General features: G+C 52.6%; 1 protein-coding gene across 5 annotated transcripts in view; it reads right to left on the bottom strand.

The window, feature by feature from the left end:
* The window catches only part of LOC116939588 (uncharacterized), a 66943-nt gene continuing 46063 nt past the window's right edge, over positions 1-20880 (bottom strand). For 2 of the 5 annotated variants that reach the window (XM_032948167.2, XM_032948166.2), the window contains exons 2-11: positions 17676-17915; positions 15467-15526; positions 14665-14748; positions 11594-11646; positions 10087-10248; positions 7388-7512; positions 6434-6527; positions 5653-6015; positions 4270-4344; positions 1-3631 (exon numbers count right to left, since the gene is read on the bottom strand). In XM_032948167.2, the coding sequence (XP_032804058.1) occupies positions 3584-3631; positions 4270-4344; positions 5653-6015; positions 6434-6527; positions 7388-7512; positions 10087-10248; positions 11594-11646; positions 14665-14748; positions 15467-15526; positions 17676-17907 (1296 nt within the window). In that variant the 5' untranslated portion in view covers positions 17908-17915 and the 3' untranslated portion in view covers positions 1-3583. Of the gene's footprint in view, positions 3632-4269; positions 4345-5652; positions 6016-6433; positions 6528-7387; positions 7513-10086; positions 10249-11593; positions 11647-14664; positions 14749-15466; positions 15527-17675; positions 17916-20155; positions 20295-20880 lie in introns of those variants that run through there. The other 3 variants (XM_032948170.2, XM_032948169.2, XM_032948171.2) reach the window with 2 other exon arrangements.

Raw genomic sequence — 20880 nt, 5'->3', positions numbered from 1 at the left:
TGCTGTTACTCACATCCCAATTTATTAGAATATCGGATCCTGAATATGAAACAAAGTTTGCGTGTTTAATGTGACCTATTTTTAACACATCATAACACAATACAAAAAAAACCACTCTAGTAAGCTCTAGAGGCTAGACACAAGCTTTCATCAATTTGTCAATGACTCGATCTGTGAGGAACGGGGTGTAGGCGGCGGTGGCGTCAGCACAAAGGGCTTCTCCCGCTAAGTGTGTGCGTGTAACGTGTTTGTGGCCCCAACAGCGATGCAGGTGAATGTGCACCCTGACCTCCTCTATCCAGACTGGACGAGTCACCAATTGGGATGAGTTTCAGATTATCCAGTTTTTTTTTAAATCAAATAATGGATTTTCGGCTCTTTTGGACCAATCCTTGCCATGATTTTGTACTTTACTTAAACGTATCAACGTTTAAGAATTGTCATTGCTTTTGCGTGAAACTTAACGATTTAAATGTACAAATTTTCACGTATTTTTTTAGGCAGCAGTTATGTTAATGAATGAAAGTGTTTTTATATTGCGGTGAGCAACATCGCGTCATCATCGTCATCGTAAATTTGGCCACTTGGCCCATTTTCGGATTTCTTTGGATTAACCCTAAAAGTGGGAACACATCCCAAGCATAAAGCTCGACATTTATCGAGACTTGGAGTTTTTAGGGTTACACGACAGATAACAAAACCAACCAAATGAAAGCACCTTAGTAAGGTGGCAGCTCTGCATGGGGTGAGACTGATTCTGCATTGGCAGAGATTAAAACTTTCTTATTGTGTGAAACGAAGGTTCATTACTGGCTCAGATGAGGGTTTGTACCGATGAGGTGAGGGTTATGTAATTCAAGAGACAAACCTTCTGTATCGGATGACACGAGGGCTCTATCGGATGTGGCGCTTGGCGGCTAATCATAATGACATTTCCACCGTAAACTGTTTACGCAAACCCACACATTTGAATCAGCTCGTATTTTAAGCCAAATTAAACTGCCTAATTCTAATTATTGCACCTCAACACCCAAGCCGGCGATGTTAGAAACTCTTGACACGGGACCCCGCTGTTACACACACACTGTCACACACACGTGCGGGTGCCACTCGGCGAGCCATCAGAACGCTTTTTTTTTTTAAATGAGGAATACGAAGGACACGACGACACCAACGACCGTCGTGAATGAGAACACCGAAACGTGGACTGCGCTCGCCTGACGCGAGCACAATAACAACGGAGCCTCCCGTCTTGACACATCCGACGAAACACGGGAGAATGTTTTCAAAGTACGCGTTTGACATTCGACGCATGATTTGGAAGGACAAGTTCAAAGGGCTCGCATAATGCACATGCATAATGTACGTTGCCTCAGTAATCCTGCTCCACCCCACCCACCCATCATTGTGCAAGAGCGCAGAAGGGTGGTCAGCACATCTATGCCTCTATATAAGGAACGAAACAGTAAGACTTCTCCACAAATCTGGCTGTCGCCTGATGAAGCTAGTTGTAATTACTGGCGAAACGTCGTACTCAGATTGTAAATGTTGTGGGCTTGGCTCTCCAACACACACCGGTGATGCTGTACTAGTGACGAATTGGTAAGGTTCTGTAGTACGTGACAACCCTTACCAGTTGGCTGTGTCGGGTGGTGGCGGGTTTTAACGACACATTTCTACATTTACGCGATATAACCCCCCCAAAAAAACCTTTATTATGGATTCGACGCATCTTCAACCACCCCCCTGTACAACACACGGATTCGCCACAACGAACTCATAAAACCATCAAGGGCGCGCGCCGCTCTACACCGCTGGCGTTACGCGCTACCCGTGTGTACGTTAGGACGCGACAGTACACACGTGGACTAAACACGGCACACGCGCCCGCAGAACGCGCACGGCAGAACGAGCAAGCGCAACAGCAACCACACGGCCACACTGCAGCGGGTTTGTCGGTCGTCAACCACCGCACGCAGACACACAGAGAGAGGTGGGGCGGGTGACACACTCAGGACACCCCTAAAAACACAGTGGTATGCTCCACCACGATCCGCCAAGCGGCGGGGGGGGGGGTCAACAATGGACTCGTCCAGGTGGGGGGGGGGGGAGTTCAACAATGAACTCGTCCGGGTGGGGGAGGGGTGGGAGTTCATCAATGGACTCGTCCGTCCCAATGAGGCAGCACAGGTATAGGAATTTTTTCTGTAAATGACACCGTCACCTTAATGATACGCAGAGGTTTTTTTGTTTGTTCATGTCCACAGTGTGACATTTGAGAATGATTTTTTTTAAGTCAAGATATGTTAAAGCACACTGAATTGTGAAAAAAAGGTAATATTAATTATTTTATAGTCAGTGTTATATTTGGGAACTAAATGTCCATAAGTTGAGTCCAGAGTCTGACCTGTATAAGCGGCGCATCACACACCAGGGTGACCTCACTCCAGGCAAAACAAACACGTGTGTACGTGTGTGTGCGCGCGACACTGCTAGGTATCCGTCAGTCAATGCTCGTCCACAATATCGCCACGCGCTCCGCTCGTGCGCACGCTACACGAGGCCGCAGTTAAGATAACGGTGCTTTTCAACTTCTAAAATCCTGACGAGGCCAGAGCTCACGACCGCGGCGCTCCGCTTGCCGCTCGCCGCCTGCTGCTGCCGCTGGTGTGCAGAGCGACCCTGGCGACGCGCTGCGGTGACTTCGTTCCCGCAGCGCCGTGCGGTCGTGGCGCTGCGGGAACGAAGTCACCGCATCGCGCGCGGTCACAAGCGCCACCGTATCGCGCACAGCTCTCAAGCGCCCCGCCGGCCGTGACCGCAGCAGCGAGCGGCGACCAGCAGCGAACTCGCGCGCCGCTGGGCGAGGTCGCAATCACGTGGGACGCAAGGGGCATTCCGTTCCGCCACCCCCCCCCCCCCACACCGAGGCCAGGGCCTTCACCGAGCTCATTCGGCTCCGCCCTCGACAAAGGATCCACGCTCGGCTAGAAGAGTTCGCTGGTGGGCCCCACTCCCACGCCGGGTGGGAGGGGACGAGGACCCGCGGCTGTAGATCTGCACCGAGACTGCACAACGTCCACGTCTTCACAGCTGTCAGAAATAGGCCCAAGTGCCAAAGTACCTTTTGATCGACGTTTGTTTTGTGCGAGCGGCGGCAGCGTCGGTGTTTTTTTCTGCACGATGGAGGTGATGCGTGCATTTCTCTACTTCGTTTAGTTTTGTCGTCAGCGTTGATGTCTAGGTATAATCAAAATTTCGAGGAAGGGCAGTTCTTCCACAGATTTCTTTCGCACGCATTCATTAAAATTTTTTTTTATTTTTATTCATCCTTCAGCACAAACTCTGCCTCGCCGTCGGACTTGGTACCGATGAGCTTGCCACGGGGGCGAGCGGGAAGTCGTGAAGAACCGGGCAGCGGGCGACCGGTCGACCGCGCGGAACTCCGACTGGGGCCACCCCGCAAACCGCCGTGCGTTCTGAACTGACGCTGCTCACCGTGGGGCACTTCTACGCTGCCCCTCGCGACGCTGCCCCACCAGCAGGGGGCGGGGCAGCGGCTCCCTGGCTTCCGTTTCATCCATCACCTGCGCGAAGACGTCAGGAATCCTGCTGCTTTGGCGCCACTCACCTGCAGCGCACAAAGACAAAGATCCTCCCGCGTGTTGGCCTTGGGCGGACTTTTTAGGTGCCGTCTCGGGTACCGTCGCCGATGCGCCAACCAACGCGCCACCGCTCCCACTGTCGCTACACGCACAGCCACCCAGCTTCACAAAGACAAAGATGCCCCGTGTAGACTACAACAGACTGTCGGGGCAAGTGCTGTTAGCGAGCACCTACTAGGGCCTGCACGGCACACGAGGGGGTAGCGCAGCCAGCGCCACGCCCGGCCGCCTTTGTCTCCCCAATGCGGATGTTTACACACCGCACCAGGTGCTCATTTTAGGCAGAGTCGACCTTGGGGAGGGCCCAGGACCGGTCCAGCTATTCGTCACCGAAGTTGGCCGCAAATTGAACTCGGATTGCAGGGTTCGTAGTGCAGTGCGCCAACCGTTGCACCACCGGTCCCTACAACACTCCTGCTCCCCACTGCACAAGCACGCATGCAAGCACGCACACGGACACCGGGTGTAATGGCAAGTGCTGTCAGCGAGTGCCTATTGATTACTGCAGCATATTACTGCTCGGGATTTCCGAGTGAGGTGCTGGGTAGACTCCAGCTCACACCTGTACACACACACACACACGTATAAATGCACACGCACGCACCTGCGGGCGGTAAGCCGACACCCCATCCTTGAGCTTTTGCTTCAGGGAACTGTTGTGCTGCTTCATCTTTTGCGCCTGTGCCACACGTATGTACACAAGAACACAGACGCGCACACAGAGACAACATCCTATGTTTATCCTTGCAGGCTGTGACAAGTGCTGGTAATGAGCACTTATTCATAGCAGAACAGCACGCGACATGGTGCTGTGGTCAGAACCACCCCCCCATATAAGTACCTGGTGCAGTATCAGCACCAGGTACTCGTATAAGACCGTCAACCTTGGTAGGCTCAGTACCCGGTTCAGGTATCGCCTCGCCACCGACGTTGGCCGTGGATGGGAATCGAATTTCGGTCGCTGGCTTCATAAACGCAGTGCGCCAACCACTGCACCACCACTCCACCTTACCAGGAACCCAATGTTAACAAATGAAGGTGAGCGCCCTGACCGTCTGAAGCACGTGGCGTCTGTTGGACCACCATAAGACTGTGCCCATGAAGCCGTGGTCCACAACCACCACCACCACCACCACCCCATGTGACGCTACGGTAACGGCTCTCCTCCCGACGTGTTCTCGGGACGTACCGCACACCGTTCGGAAACAAAATCAACGTCCGACTTTTCGCTCCGTGTGGGGGCAGGGAGCTAATTCTTCGATTTTGTCACTTCCTGAAGAAGCTCCCGGCACGTGGAGTGGGCCGAAACGCCGGACATCGTGCCAAACAGTTGCGCGGTATGATCCAAAAAAAACAACATCAGAGAGCCATATTGCAGCAGCAGCACGAGTGCGAACGCCTACGGAGTACGGTACGGAAGGGGGGGGGCTTCAAGGAAGGGCAACAACTGACAGGCCAACACTCACGGCCCCGCTACTACTGGGCGGGAGGTGTCCTGCGCTGTTACAGGCCGGGGCCCAGTGACAGGGGCGCCGCGGTGGCGAGATGTTGACGACCTCGCCTGGTATGCAGGAGGTTCGTGGGTTCGATGCCATCCCCGCCGCCTGCCGCCGTGTATTTGGGGTTTGCGTGTCTCTCTCGGCCCGTGGGTCGTGTGGGTTTGTTCTTCGGGTCCTCCGGTTTTTACCTCCACATTTAAAATCAAGGTGCTATCAAATTCCACGCGATAAGGCAATTTCGTTGAGCTATCATTTGTGGCCACTTCTGAAAAATGGGCCTTACCTGTTAAAATAGAAAAAACGTTTTTTAGTTTTTATAGATATATTTGGAGTCCGCCTGTTCTCTCTCCCCATGTGGGTCGCGTAGATTTCTCTCCGGGTGCCTCCCGTTTTGCCCCTCCACGTTTAGAACAAACTCGCGTTTCGATTATTAGCCTGCTGCTACGTAGTTTAGTTTTAGACCGGCCTCCCCGATGCGCCGGTGGTACCTGCTTCTTGAGATCCACGATCTGTGTGTCGAGACGCACGGCGAGGGAGGACGACGCGCCACCTGCGCCACCTGCGCCAACAGCGCCGACGGCCGTGGCGCCGCCCCCGGCCTCGCCGGGCCGGGCATCCCCGCAGGCGGGACGGCTGTCGCTGGCGGGCGGGCAGCACGCCGCCACCACCACCTGCAGGTCGGACTGCTCCAGGTACATGTGACGCGGTGGGTGGCGGCGGTCGCGGCCCGAGTGGTGGTGGTGGTGGTGGTGGGCGCGGTGGGCCCGGTGCCTGGGAGGCGGCGAGGCTGGCGGGCCGTCCCGTCTCTGCACCGCGCGGCTTCGGCCTGCGCGGGATCGCCGGCGGTGCTCCTGGCACGCGTAAGTTCACGCGCGCGTACGAGTACGTGTGTGAACGCCTTTGCATGAGCACACGTGTGTAGGCATGCGTTTGCAATGCACGTCTGCACAAAGCGACGACAGTACAGCCCATCCACGGGTAGACCATATCCCAGGTGATCTGCGAAGGCTGTTTCAAGCGGATGTCGTTTGCGAGCGAACTTTTACGACACAGCACGACATGCAGGGGAAACGGCGTCGCAGCACTCTATGCGCGCACTGCACTACCGAACCCGGCCACCTGGGCGCGACTCCTGGTCGTGCACGCCACATGGGTGGGAAGTGGATTGTGCTGATGGCGGCGGTGGTGGAGGTCACGAAGTCGCCACACGGTGCTGACGGTGACCGCACCGGAATTGCAGCCATGTCAGAGGAGGCCGGGCGCACTTACTTCCCTCTTCATCTTCTTGTAGGGGTGGTAGTCGCTGTCGCTGGCATTATCCTCCTCGTCCTCCTCCTCTTGCGCTCCGTCAAGCTCTTCGTCACTGCCGGCGGGGAGAGCGTGGTGACAGTGGGAGTGATGACGGTGGCAGTGACGGTTGTGGTGAAGGTGACGGTGGTGGTGGCGGCGGTGTCGAGAACGTTAAGTGGCGGTGGTGACCGTGTTGATGGTAATGAAGGTGATGATGGTGGTAATAATCGTGGTTACTGGCAATGACAGTTTGGGTGCTGGTGATTGCGATGTTGGTGTTTGTAAAAGTGGTGATTATTATTCTGCTCGTTTATCCAAGAAAGCCTCGGTGAGTCTCACGACTCTTTTTCACGAGGGTCCTGCCAAGTTTTCACAGTGGGGAGCGACAATCTGCCATGTGCTCTGCGCGTTTCCTAATCATATAATCTGCCGAGTAATTTTTCTAATTTTGGACCATGACGCCGGCACACAATGGACCTGCTCTTTATTTGAACAACATCTCAGGATCTCTACTATCCACGGCGCGTCGTACATCATGGTCAATACACACGCACCGCAGTAATGTATGTGTGTATGTTGAACTTCCTTCCCACCGCATGTAGCCAACTGTGCTAATCAGAAGGACAACAAACTGAACATAAAAAAGCAGTTCTAAAGAAATGAATTTTCAAATCAGATCATTTCTCAGTGCATAGCTTCAGCAGCTTCCTAATATCGGAAGGAAGAGCGTTCCAGACGGCCGCAGAAGCGCATCTGAAAGCGCTCAATGCAGTGTCTGTCTGTTTTCGATGGTTAGCCAAAAGCAGAGGCGAACCTACCATATCCAAACCGTGAAATCGTGGGCCATGTTGCCATGTCAACGATGATGACGAGGGTGTAAAGTGGGCGGGGGTGAGGGGGGGCGAGCGACCGGCCGTGCTCCCCGCGCTTCACCTGTGCAGCTGCGCCCGCCGGCTCGCCTGCCTGCGCTCCTCGCGGTCCATGACGCTGGTGCGCGTGCGCGTCTGCTTCCACGTGTAGTAGTGACGTACGAGGCTGCCGATCGACTTTCCCGGCAGCTTCCAGGGGAACGCGCGACGGGGCCAGGCGGGAAGAGCCACCGGGGATGAGGCACGCGACAGGAGGGGAACGAGAGCGGCAGCAGCAGCAGCAGTGGCATTAGAGACTTGGGGTACGCCAAAGTCGCATCCATGTGAGGTCAAGAGGGCAGTTGCCCACCACCCCCCCCCCCCCCGTCTCCAAAATGAACGTGACCGTGTGCACATACGTATGTACGTACGTGCGCAAGTAAGCACTGGGTGTGTGTGTGTATATGCATGCATTCATATAGGTGCACAGAAACAATCTTGGTAAGGAAATTATATTTGCCCCCTCCTTTGGCTGGGTGCATCACTGCACTACCCACTGTCATTATCATCATCATCATCATCGCCATCATACGATTCATTGAGAGAGGTGAATGCGTTGGCTTCGTTTAGAACGCTACATCCAAAAGAAAGTGGCACGAGGATGAGCCAAGTTCACCAAAAGTCTGAAAAAGGGAGACTCCTTTCCGAGATGCACGTATGTTCCCCGAGGGGGCGTGACCTGACCTGAAGAGTGGCTAAAAAACGTTTAAGGGAGAGAGAAGCTCGGCAGTCACCACCTCACTGCCATCTGCGAGTCGCACAGCCATAGATAGTGAGCCAATAAAAGAGTGTGCAGCAGCCGCAGCAGTAGCGGCGTGTGCTTAGACAAACTAAACTAAAAACTATTTTGATTTCACCAGGTGAGCCCCACTGAGCTATATACAGCTCTTTTCCAGAAGTGACCCGGCCACAAATGATAGCGTTACTTACGTGTCGTAACCCTCCACCACCCGACACGGCCAAAAAGTAAAAAATGTGTCACGTTTACAAAGGACAAATAGTTCACTACTTTAGTCCACCGGTGTGTGGAAGAGTGAATCAACATCATTTAAAATTTGAGTATGACGTTTCGCTGGTAATTACATCCAGCATCATCGGGCAATTCGCCAGAATGGTAAAGCCCTCACTTGCTCCCGGTCTTAAATAGAGCAGCAGGGTGTAGTCATCATTTAACTAACTCAAAAACCTTTATTATGAATAATATTGGTCGCGAAAGCCTACGTGTAAAACTCACAAATGATAGCTCAACGAAGTGGCTTATCACGTGGAAATGTATAGCAGCCAAATATTATAAAAGTATTTTGATTCTAAATGTGGGGGGAATAACCGGAGGACCCGGAGAAAAATCCACGCGACCACGGGGAGAGAGAAACGCAAACTCCAAACATACAGCAGCAGGCGTCAGGGTCGGATCGAACCCACGATCTCCAGTATACCAGGCGTGGTAGTTAACATCTCGCCACCGTAACGCCCAAGGTGATTGAGGGCTGCTCGTCGTCCATCAACTGTGGCGAACGGACAACTGTGGACCCGGCTACGGTCGCGGAACGGCGCCCAAGCTCGCCGTGGATGCGACGGACAACGCTCACCACGCGAACCGCGCCTCTCACCACACCGCGCGCAAACGTCCCCTCTTTGTCAGATCTCGGGAGCTAAGCAGGGCTCAGTCTGGGTAGTGCTCGGATGGGCGTCCACCGTGCATAACGCAAGTGCTGGAGGCCGCTGCGGTGCCACGTTTTCAGCAGAGGGAAAGCGCTGCAAAATCATCGTTGTACTGCACTGTGCTCCAGTATCTATCCTCCCCGCCTTCACCAACCTGCACTGAGCAGCGTGGTGAAGTATGGTCCAGTTACCTCGATGTTCCGCAGGTTGTGGCGAGGCCCTCATCCAGCAATGGATTGACAACAAGGGCTGTGCGTGTACGTCACGAACCCTGACCCAAGCTAGTCATGTGAGTTACAACCCTACCACTAAACCGAACCCAAAATGACAGTTCATAAGTTGCACAGCATCATGGGAATTATCCACGATGCCAAGTGAGCATCCTCCGGCGTCATCACCGCTGGTCTACACTTGAGGAACCACAATTGGTGGCCTTGAGGCGACACGCGCCGAGCAGGCTAACTTGTGAACGGCGACGGTGGGAAGGCGTCTGTGGATGGGGGTTATCTACAGCGCTGCCAGTGATTCCAAACGACGCGGACGCGCGTGCAAAGGGCAACGCGGCCTTTGCGCATCGTAAACAAAACGAGAAGCATTTCCTGAACAAGTCCATTGCGGTCCTCCTGGCTTCCTCTTTCACGGACGTGGTTAATGCTAGCATGAGACGAGCTAATGGGGCCCCCCCTTGTGTGGATGTGGGGGGACTCCACATATATGGTGTCCAGAAAGACGTTTCTGATTTGTTCTACTGTGCTGATGAGTCCTAATGAGAACGAAACCGGTCCACAGTTGTCCATCGCCGCCGCTGCTGCTGCTGCTGCTATCAGGTGGTCTCACATTTGCTCAAATAGGTAACCTTCGACAAGAGAACCCGCAATGCAGTTCTTGAGGAACTGCCGATGGTTTTTTCTGCATAATGCGCAAAAGGCTGGATGAGGTTTAATCTTATTTCCTGTGTGTGATGATGACGGTGGAGAAGGTGCATCCATCCCCGTTGCGCATGGTGATGGTGACGACGATGACAAGGGGGGGGGGGGGTGGGGTGGGGGCTGGGGGCGGTACCATCTGCTGGATGAGGTGGAAGCTCTTTCCGTGGAAGCCGTACGCCTGCTCGAAGAGGGCCCGCTCCGTCTCCCCCCACTCGTCGGCGTCCGGAGCGAAGTTGGGCATGTCGGCGAGCGAGCGCTCGATGTTGTGCGCGTGCCACAGCAGCAGCCCCAGTGCCTGGCGAGCACGACGTCACGCGGCCGTCAGAGTTGTCGAGCTTTTGAACATTGTCGTCATTTCTTTTTTCACAGCTCAACGCGAGCCCGGTAACAAAGCGGGGAACAAAAGGTTCTGCGGAACAGCAGGCCGGGGTTTCGGAGCGACAGGGCCCGGTGATGGGGGGAGAGACCTGGGCTCACGGCCCCATACCCAGGAGGGCACCACGGGTGGGGACGTGCAAGTTTATATGAGGAGGGGACAGGAGCTGTATCTGAAAGTGGCGGGGGGGGGGGGGGTCCTTGCCCGTAGTATCTGGCTGGTTAACCAGTGTTAGTTCAAGCAAGCCCAACTCTGCTGATGAGACACTGTATGCCGAAACTGGTCCAGAGTTCGCGTGAACTGAATCAATTTTGCTGAAATTATACAATCCCAGAGGGCCGCGGGGTTGATGGGTTGCATAAGAACTACTTTAATTTGTTTTCTGTCGAGAGACAGATACATGAAGGAAACACATTGTCCGCTTATCTGCTTTGTTATTCAAAGTTGAACACATTTAGGGAGTGGAGCACGGTTTATGAGATTATGAGACGATTTGGGTGTATGTAATTGCGATGGCGATGAGGGTGATGATGATGATGATGAGAGATTATTGCGGGGAGCAGGCCGACATTCACAGCACACCCCGGCCACGCACCTCTCCAATGATGCACGCCTATTCCATGTATGATATTGAAACTGCGACTCGAGTCATGGGACAGGCTGCTGTAAATGGTAGAGCCGATAAGCAGTGCCAGGGCCAAGAAGCAGAATACAGTCTTCCGGTCAAAGTTCATTTTCTCTTTCGTAATTTTGACCTCACTCATACCACAAGCTGAAAAAGGACCCCTCATTAATTGCAGAATACAGTCCACACAGTACACATGGCCTGCGCACGCAGCACACACAACACAAGCAGCACGCACAAAGACAGAGCGATCCCCAGCATAGCCTTAAGAGGCTGCTGGGCCAAGTGCTTTTAGCGAGCACCTATGAAGATCGGCACGGCACACGAGGGGGTGGGTAAGCAGTGCCACGCTCGGCCACCTTTGCCACCCCAGTGGTGATGTTTACACACCGCACCGGGTACTCATTTGAGGCCAAGTCGGCCTTGGGGAGGCGCAGCATTAGTCCAGCTAACAGTCACCGGTGTTGGCCATGAGAAGGAATCAAACTCGGGTCGCTGAGTTCATATAATTCGCGTACCTAAGCGGCGCGCACACACACACACGCACAGCGCGCACACACGCACAGCGCGCACACACACACAGCGTGCACACACACACAGCGCGCACATACGGCACGTGGAGCGCACTGCCACCCTCACCTGCTCCGTGCTGTACCCGTGCACCTCCTTGGCGACAGAGAGGTACTCGTCCACTGCAACGACAACAGACAACACGTTCGGCGGTGAGCGGGGGGACGGCCGAAGCTTACGATCGAAATCCCCGCTCACTCGCTCCCTCCCTCCCATTTAAATGTATCGTTTTATTTTTTTACTTTAGCAGATAAGGCCCACACTGAGCTATGTAGCTCTTTTTCAGAAGTGACCTGACCACAAGTGATGGACTCAAACGAAGAGGCTTATCACGTGGAAATGTTTGTAGCAGCCATATACTCTAAAGGCGTGGATGTCGAGTCTAAATGTGGAGGGAAAAACCGGAGGAACCGGAGAAAAACCCACACGACCACAGGGAGAGAGTCACGCAAACTCCAAATATACAGCAGCAGGCGTCCGGGTTGGGATCGAACCCACGACCTCCTGTATACCAGGCGAGGTAGTTAACATTTCGCCTCTGTGGCGCCCTTCATGGGCACGACGGGGCTTGGGTTGTTGCGGGCGAGCGGCCGGGGTACGTGGAGGGCGCCGTGGGCGCTGCCGGTTACGCTGCACGTGGCCTCTAGGCCCCTAATGGCATGTATGTGTGTACGTTGAACTTCTTTCGCACCGTACATAGCCAACAGTGCTCATCGGAGGTGCGGTGCAAAGGACAACCAGCTAAACACAACAAAAAGCAGTTCTAAAGGAATGAGTGTCCAATCTAGATGATTTAAAAGTGCATAGCTCCAGTGGCATCTAAAGATCGGAACGATGAGTGTTCCAGACAGCCGCGAGAGCGCAAATGAAAGCGCGCGATGCGGTAGCCGTCTTTGTTCAATGGCCGGCCAAAAGTCGCTCCTGCGAGGACGACCGGAGTTGGCGTGATGGTGGCTTACGCTCCGTGACGAGATCCTTCACGTGACCAGCAATGCAGCGCTGAGGGTTGCTGGATCGCGCGCACGAACACGTGCGACTCCCTCCCTACCCGCGGGGGCCGAAGTCACCATCCCCCGGCTTGCCAGGGAACGATGGCGGTACAGCAAGCGGATTTCATATTCTGTCTCTACGGGGATTGAGCGTTGCCCCCTTCCCCCTTCATCTCTCACGTGTGGGATTCCTCCGTGTACCCCCGGTTTCCCCCCACGTGTTTCGAAGGCTCGAGAACGGAAGTGGCCGCGCACAACCCAGTGCAGGGACACACAGCGTGTAGACACACTGCCACCTTCCCGCTTGTCCGCAGTTTTTCCCGCGCTGACGTGTGCGGGAAACTGTGCGCGATGTTACAACGTCCGCAGCGTTTTAATTGTCAATTTTCACGAATGACTCCACGTATATATAAAAAAAAGAATACATACAGTGAGGGAAAAAAGTATTTGATCCCCTGCTGATTTTGTACGTTTGCCCACTGACAAAGAAATGATCAGTCTATCATTTTAATGTTAGGTTTATTTGAACAGTGAGAGACAGAATAAGAACAAAAAAATCCAGAAATAGGTATTTGACCCCCTCTCAATCAGAAAGATTTCTGGCTCCCAGGTGTCTTTTATACAGGTAACGAGCTGAGATTAGGAGCACACTCTTAAAGGGAGTGCTCCTAATCTCAGCTTGTTACCTGTATGAAAGACACCTGTCCCCAGAAGCAATCAATCAATTAGATTCCAAACTCTCAACCATGGCCAAGACCAAAGAGCTCTCCAAGGATGTCAGGGACAAGATTGTAGACCTACACAAGGCTGGAATGGGCTACAAGACCACTGCAAAAGCAGCTTGGTGAGAAGGTGACAATAGTTGGTGCGATTATTCGCAAATGGAAGAAACACAAAAGAACTGTCAATCTCCCTCGGCCTGGGGCTCCATGCAAGATCTCACCTCGTGGAGTGGCAATGATCATGAGAACGGTGAGGAAGTCAGCCCAGAACTACACGGGAGGATCTTGTCAATGATCTCAAGGCAGCTGGGACCATAGTCACCAAGAAAACAATTGGTAACACACTACACCGTGAAGGACTGAAATCCTGCTGTGCCCGCAAGGTCCCCCTGCTCAAGAAAGCACATATACATGCCCGTCTGAAGTTTGCCAATGAACATCTGAATGATTCAGAGGACAACTGGGTGAAAGTGTTGTGGTCAGATGAGACCAAAATGGAGCTCTTTGGCATCAACTCAACTCGCCGTGTTTGGAGGAAGAGGAATGCTGCCTATGACCCCAAGAACACCATCCCCACCGTCAAACATGGAGGTGGAAACATTATGCTTTGGGGGTGTTTTCTGCTAAGGGGACAGGACAACTTCACCGCATCAAAGGGACGATGGACGGGGCCATGTACCGTCAAATCTTGGGTGAGAACCTCCTTCCCTCAGCCAGGGCATTGAAAATGGGTCGTGGATGGGTATTCCAGCATGACCATGACCCAAAACACACGGCAAAGGCAACAAAGGAGTGGCTCAAGAAGAAGCACATTAAGGTCCTGGAGTGGCCTAGCCAGTCTCCAGACCTTAATCCCATAGAAAATCTGTGGAGGGAGTTGGAGGTTCGAGTTGCCAAACGTCAGCCTCGAAACCTTAATGACTTGGAGAAAATCTGCAAAGAGGAGTGGGACAAAATCCCTCCTGAGATATGTGCAAACCTGGTGGCCAACTGCAAGAAACGTCGGACCTCTGTGATTGCCAACAAGGGTTTTGCCACCAAGTACTAAGTTATGTTTTGCAGAGGGGTCAAATACATATTTCCTTCATTAAAATGCAAATCAATTTATAACATTTTTGACATGCGTTTTTCTAGATTTTGTTGTTGTTATTCTGTCTCTCACTGTTCAAATAAACCTACCATTAAAATTACAGACTGATCATTTCTTTGTCAGTGGGCAAACGTACAAAATCAGCAGGGGATCAAATACTTTTTTTTCCCTCACTGTATAAGCCACAGTTAATTATTATCAGATGCAATATCAGCAGCAACAGCAGCAGCAGCAGCAGCAGCAGATACTCCTTTCTGGTTGACGACGCCACCACCAAACCCCACGGGAGGGGACTGCCAGGGAGCAGTCGGGGGAGCGAGTGAGCGGGCGTGCACTCACGCTGCTCCTCGGGGATGGAGTGGTGAGGCGACCACACCGGCACGTCCTCCCTGTCGCGATCCCTGGTGCGCTCGCGTGGCATCACTAAGATCCCACGCGCACACGCGGGAGGGAGAGACGGAGAGAGGGACGCAGAATGGGCGGCACGCCCAGGAGAGGGGATGTTTCACAACGAGAGGAGCGGCCGTGCTATGCTGTGCGCGCTCGGCCAGGTCGGCAGTGCAGAGGAGGCTGTGTTTGGTTGCACATAATGGGTTTGGCTGAGCCACTGAGTGTTTATCAGGAAGGCAGTGCCAGGTTTGTTACATTAACCTTTTCCCATTCCGAGACGTCTGCAAGTTGCGTTAATTTTAATTAGAGAGGTATGGTGCCGTTGTTTTTAAAGACACTGTACTCACCGCAGAGAACTGTAGCGACACGACCACACTCCATGATAGCTGGCGCCAAACTGTGCCACACACCCTCCCGCATGGCCTTGTGAAAGCCTCGATACTGATAAAGTTCTTGAATTTTTTGTTCCAGTTTCGTTTTGATGATGTACACGTATGTCATCCGGGCGGAATCGGAAGAAAAACTGATGCCATACACATACGTCATCGGAATGGGAAAAGGTTAAGGAGGCTATGCCAGGAAGAGTGTGCTTTGGAGGCTATGCGAATAGCCTCTGTTCCTGGTTCAGTGTGCTTAGTCGGCTTGGCTATAGAGGGCATACTCGGAAAACTTTGATTGTTTGGCGACGCTGGGTCTCCGTGCCGTGCAGATGTGCCAGGTTGGTTGTGTCGGGTGCCGTGCCGTCACTCACCGGGGCTGAATTCTGGGATCGTGGCCTGGAAAGCCGAGCCAACACGGATGCCTCCGCCCCCTGGGGGTGAAATCACAACTCGGAGCTCAAACGGCAGCAAGAACCACCCACCCAACAACTGAGCCAGCCGCGGGCTCTCTTTCTTTCAAAAAAGTCAGTGATTTTGTTGCTCACCTATGGATTATAACCATGAACAAACGGTGCAAAATCCACGTTCTTATGGCAGATACGAGTCGATCCATAGGACAACCATTATTGACGTCCCCACAAAGTGATACATGATTAATCTCTCCTCAAACAGAACGTCAACTTGCAACCTTCCGATTGCGAGCCGCTCGCCCTACCACTGAGCCACCAGGCCAGTTCCCTTTTTAAAAAAAATGTGAAAGTTTTATTCATATGGGAATGTCAAAAACACAATTTAGTCTCTTTCCCATCTCATTCCAACTGTGCCATCGGCACTGTGTCCCGAGACGGGCCACCCCTCTTGTCACTCTTGCGGAGAGCAGTGCATCAACCTGTGTGAGACAACAGCCCGAGAAAGGTGATATCACAGAAATACTTCTCGGGTGAGATCCATTCCGAGATCCCCGTGACCTCTTCTTCACACGAGAGGTATTGCACTCCCCCACGCGCCCACGTATAGGTTTACCCATCGCGCGGCAGTTAAGCCGAAAGCTCAGAACTCAAATTTTTTGCCAAGTTGAGGGAAACCTACATTTTTTTTTTATGCAATGGATTTGTTTTGGTGGAGTAATTTGGCGTCTCAGCCGAGACACCCGACTCGCCATACTTGATAATCACGTTTTAATTCTAGATTTGAAGCTTTCGTGACTGCAAGGATCCATACTCTTTGGTTCTATTCGGTAAAGTCACGTAGGTAAAAAATAAAACAACAAAAATCACGACGTTTCGGCCACAACACAAGTGGCCTTCATCAGGCCACTTGTGTTGTGGAAGGCCACTTGTGTTGTGGCCGAAACGTCGTGATTTATGTTGTTTCATTTTTTAGCTACGTGACTTTACCGAATAGAATCACGTTTTAATCACAGGTGGCCGACACCAGGATTCGAACCCAGGCTCTCTGTTGCAGTGCCAGCTCAGCACCTCTGACCTCTGAAGCCACGAGGTCATAGGTCAGAGGTCCGAGTCGCTCTCCCGTGACGAAACCAACCACGTCACGTGGTCCCGGTGCTGGCAGTGCACGCCGTCACAAATAACACGACAACCGCGCGTTTAACGTTCGACCGATGTTGAACTCCAGAAAGTTGTACAATGACTGCGGTGAATTCAATGAACTTGACGATTGCATATTTTGGGTGCCGTGGTCGTGGGTTCGACGCTTGTATATTTGGAGTTTGCATGTTCTCCCCGTTTTTTTTTGTGTTCCTCCACATTTAGAATCAACATCACGCATTCTGAGTATTTGGCTGCAATCAATTTCCACGTGGTAAGTCACTTTCGTTGAGCTATCATTTGTGGCCAGGTCGCTTCGGGTAAAATAAAAAAAATTGTTCAGTTTTATAGTTTAGTGTTTTAGATTTTGACTCAGGTCTACCATGAAAAAGAGACCTCTGATGGCAATCTGTTTTATGCAATATACAAGCGATGATAATAATAACGATGATAATGTACGACCTTTCGTCAATGCACTGCTGAATAAACATCTCCCGATGCCGTGTCGGTCAAGGGGTTTGTTTGGCCATACCTCACCACACTGGTCAGTGTGGGTTGGTGAAGCAGGAAACCCAGGACCAGTTTACCAATCTCTTCTCCCAATCGTACTGTTCAACGTCAAAATGTCCCCGTGCTCAAGTGAGTGTGAAGATGTGTTCATTTCCATTCGTAGCTCTGAGCCAGTGGTAGAAATGTCACGTTTCTCTGGTGTGAGTAGGGGGGGGGAGAAGGGAATTCGTCTCCATCGGGAAACTCTCCACGAGTTCCCGGGGAGCGCGCCCGAGAAGAGCGTCCACCGTGGAGACGGAGCGATGAAATCCGCGCTTGCGCAAAGGCTGCATGGAACGCTGCATCGCAGAGCCGTGAGAAATGGCGACAGCTTGGGGAGACCTTCATCCAGCAGCGGATAGATCACGGCCGATCGTAGTACTCACTAGCCACAGAATAATGATGCACGGCGACGTTAACCTGCCGTGGCAGTTCCAGCTGATCCGGCCTGACCCGACCTCCGACCCCCGACCCCGTGACCCACCTGTTCGTCCATTCTGCAGGACGCCGCCACCGCCGCTACTCCCGCCGCCGCTGTGGTGGTTGTGCGGGGAGTGGTGGTGTTGGTGGTTGTGGTGGTTGTGGTGGTGGTGGTGTCCGTTGGAGTGAGACTCGATGCCGGCGCCCAGGGGGCCCTTCCAGCGCTTCCACGAGACGGGGCCCGTCGTGGCGCGCGCCTTCAGCATCTCCGATCGCTTGCCCAACATGGTCGGCATTTACACTGCTGAGGCACGGACACACACACACACGCGGCCCGTCACACACACGCACGCACGCACACGCTAACACATGCACACAGAACCTGTCTCCACACAGACCTACATATAAAAACACACACACGCTAACACATGCACACAGATCCTGTCTCCACACAGACCTACATACACAACCACTGTGTACACACACACACACAATCGGTTGCCACACAGACCTGCATACACAGCCACTTTCAAACAAAGAGAAAGATCCCCCGTATAGCCGAACAGACTGTTGGGGGCAAGTGGTGTTAGTGAGCATCTATGAAGGCCGTCACGGTACGCGAAGGGGGTGGGTGGCCAGCTTCACGTCCGGCCGCCTTTGTCTCCCGAGTGGCGATGTTTACACACCGCACCAGGTACTCATTTGAGGCGGAATCCATCAAGGGGAGGTCCAGGACCGGTTCAGATATTCGTCACTGGTGTTGGCCGTGAGAGGGAATCCAACTCGGGTCACCGGGTTCGCATTGCTGCACGCTAACCGCGACACCACCATTCCCCACACACACACTTTTATGTATACACACACACACGCGTATATGTATACACACACAAACTGTTCCACACATACTCATGCACGTGAGCAGTCACACACACGCACAAGCTAACACATACACACAAAATCTCTCTCCACACAGATCCACATACAAAGATCTCCCTTATAGCCTGAACAATCTTTTGGGCCGAGTGCTGATAGCGAGCACCTATCAAGGCCAGTATGCACGCGTGCACGCACACACACGGCACTGGGCCAGATATCACTCGCCAATGTTAGCCGTGGCCATGGGTAATCATTCGGATTATAATGCTGCAGTGTTTTATTTTACTTCCGGCATGGCATGTCAATCAAATAGGACTGTAATTCATAAATAAATTACATGTCCGCCTATCCTGATCAAGGGAAACATTTCCATGCAAAAGCATGGCCGGAGATACTCGGACAAACCGAGTATTTAATCCATGCTGGAAGGGACATGTATGCATTCATTTTCGTGTTAGTGTCAAACCAACGACTTATTCCAAAAATGGAAAATTAAAGACTAGCTACAGTAGTGCGATGATGGCCATGCATTCCAAACTATGAATCATATCGTAAACCCATAGACACAACACGATACACATAGCCTCACAGAGATAGATAGCCTTAGAGAAAGAGACTCAGAGATTAATTGAGACCCATAGAAATACAGAGACACACAATCATGGAGATACAGAGATAGCTCCATAGAGACCCATACAGATACATTAAAGGCGAGCTACAGAAGTGTGATTGTCGCCATGCAACCCAAACTATGGACCATTTCATAAGGTCGCACTCATTACACACAAAGTGCTTGCCACAAAGGAACCACAATACCTTACTGATCTTCTCAATGGGAATAAACCATCACGCCAACTCTGGTCATCCTCGCAGCGGCTCTTGGCAAGCCATGGAACAAAGACGGTGGTGGTCACCGCATCGTGGGCGTTCAGATGCGCTTCTGCGGCCGCCTGGAACGCTCTCCCTTCTGATATTACTAAGCCACTGGGAGCTATGCACTTTTAAATCTAGAGTGAAAATTCGTTTCTTTAGAACTGCTTTTTGTGTTTAGTTTGTCGTCCTTGCCCCCGCGCCTCTGACTGGCACGGTTGGCAACGTACGGTGCGAAAGAAGTTCTTACATACGTGCTGTAAACCACCATAGTCAGCGCTGCTTGAATGGAGGACCAGAAAAAAACGACTTCAACTCTCTCCTGAAGCCCTCTCGTGGCGAGCAGACATTGGCATTTAGTTCCTACACATATTGAACTGTTGTGGAATAAAATTCCACGATCCATAATTTCCAAGGGCAAAAAAAAATACCACGCAATAGGCATGATAATGACACCCTGTATGCACAACGAGGATGATTGTGTCTTGTTGACGTGAGGTTTCCTCATGAGCGAGACCACCCCCTCAACGACCCAGGTAGCTGCCCGACAACGCGAATCGAGCATCGCACACTCCCGACGCTCGCGATCGACCAGCGCGTGCGACGATCAATTATTTACAATTTATGCAAAGCACATGCAAATGGGATGCTAATTAAAAATTCCTAATGGAGCAAAATAGCAGCGTCCGAGCGAGCCAGGGCACATAGGCGAGAGGAAGCGTGACGAGCGAGACACACAGCAAAAGGGTAAAGGGGGCTGTCCTGCAATGACTCGCTCACGCTCTAAGAGAGGCACACCAGAAAGCACTTGGTCTACTCTTCCTCGCCGGCCAGATGTTTCGGAAGAGGACGACAAAGATAAATCCATTTCATTTCTGTGCAGGGCGTGTGCCTTCCGACTGTTGAAGCTAACCCTATTGACGAGCTCCTGTTAAGGCTGGAACAGCACACACGCACATGCACACACACACACACGCACACACACAGACACACACAAACACAGACACACGCACACACAAACACACGCGTGTCCGTACAGGGCCAGCACAAGTACGATAGCCGATTTGTCATGCTGGCACTGTGACACAAAAAAATCACATTCATTTTAGGTTGACTTGACCTAGGCGTGGGCCAAACCAGGTGGAGTTGCCACCTGTAATCGAACTGAACTATAACGCAGCGCGCAAACCACAACGCTCGTGCTCCACATAGACAAAGGAAAAACAAAGATTCCCCATGTAGCCTTAACAGGGTGTTGGGCCAAGTGCTGTTAGCGAGCGTCTATGAAGGCCGGCACGGCACACGACTGTGTGGGTGGCCACCACAACCGCCAAGCCGCCTTTGTCTCGCCAGCGCCGATGTTTACACACCGCACCGGGTACTTAAGGCCGAGTCGACCTAGGAGATGCCCAGGGACCGCTTTATGAACATTCGCCACGGTTATATTTGCTCGCGAACCGGAATCGAACTCGGCCCTTCCAGCAGTGCGCTCACCGCTGCGCCACCGCTCCCCACACAAGAGA

This window comes from Petromyzon marinus, chromosome 6 (assembly GCF_048934315.1).
Source record: "Petromyzon marinus isolate PM22_M1 ecotype Great Lakes invasive population chromosome 6, UKy_Petmar_22M1.pri1.0, whole genome shotgun sequence".
NCBI lineage: Eukaryota > Metazoa > Chordata > Hyperoartia > Petromyzontiformes > Petromyzontidae > Petromyzon > Petromyzon marinus.
Note: the sequence above shows the minus strand (reverse complement) of the source record. Positions and strands in the feature narration are given on the sequence as shown.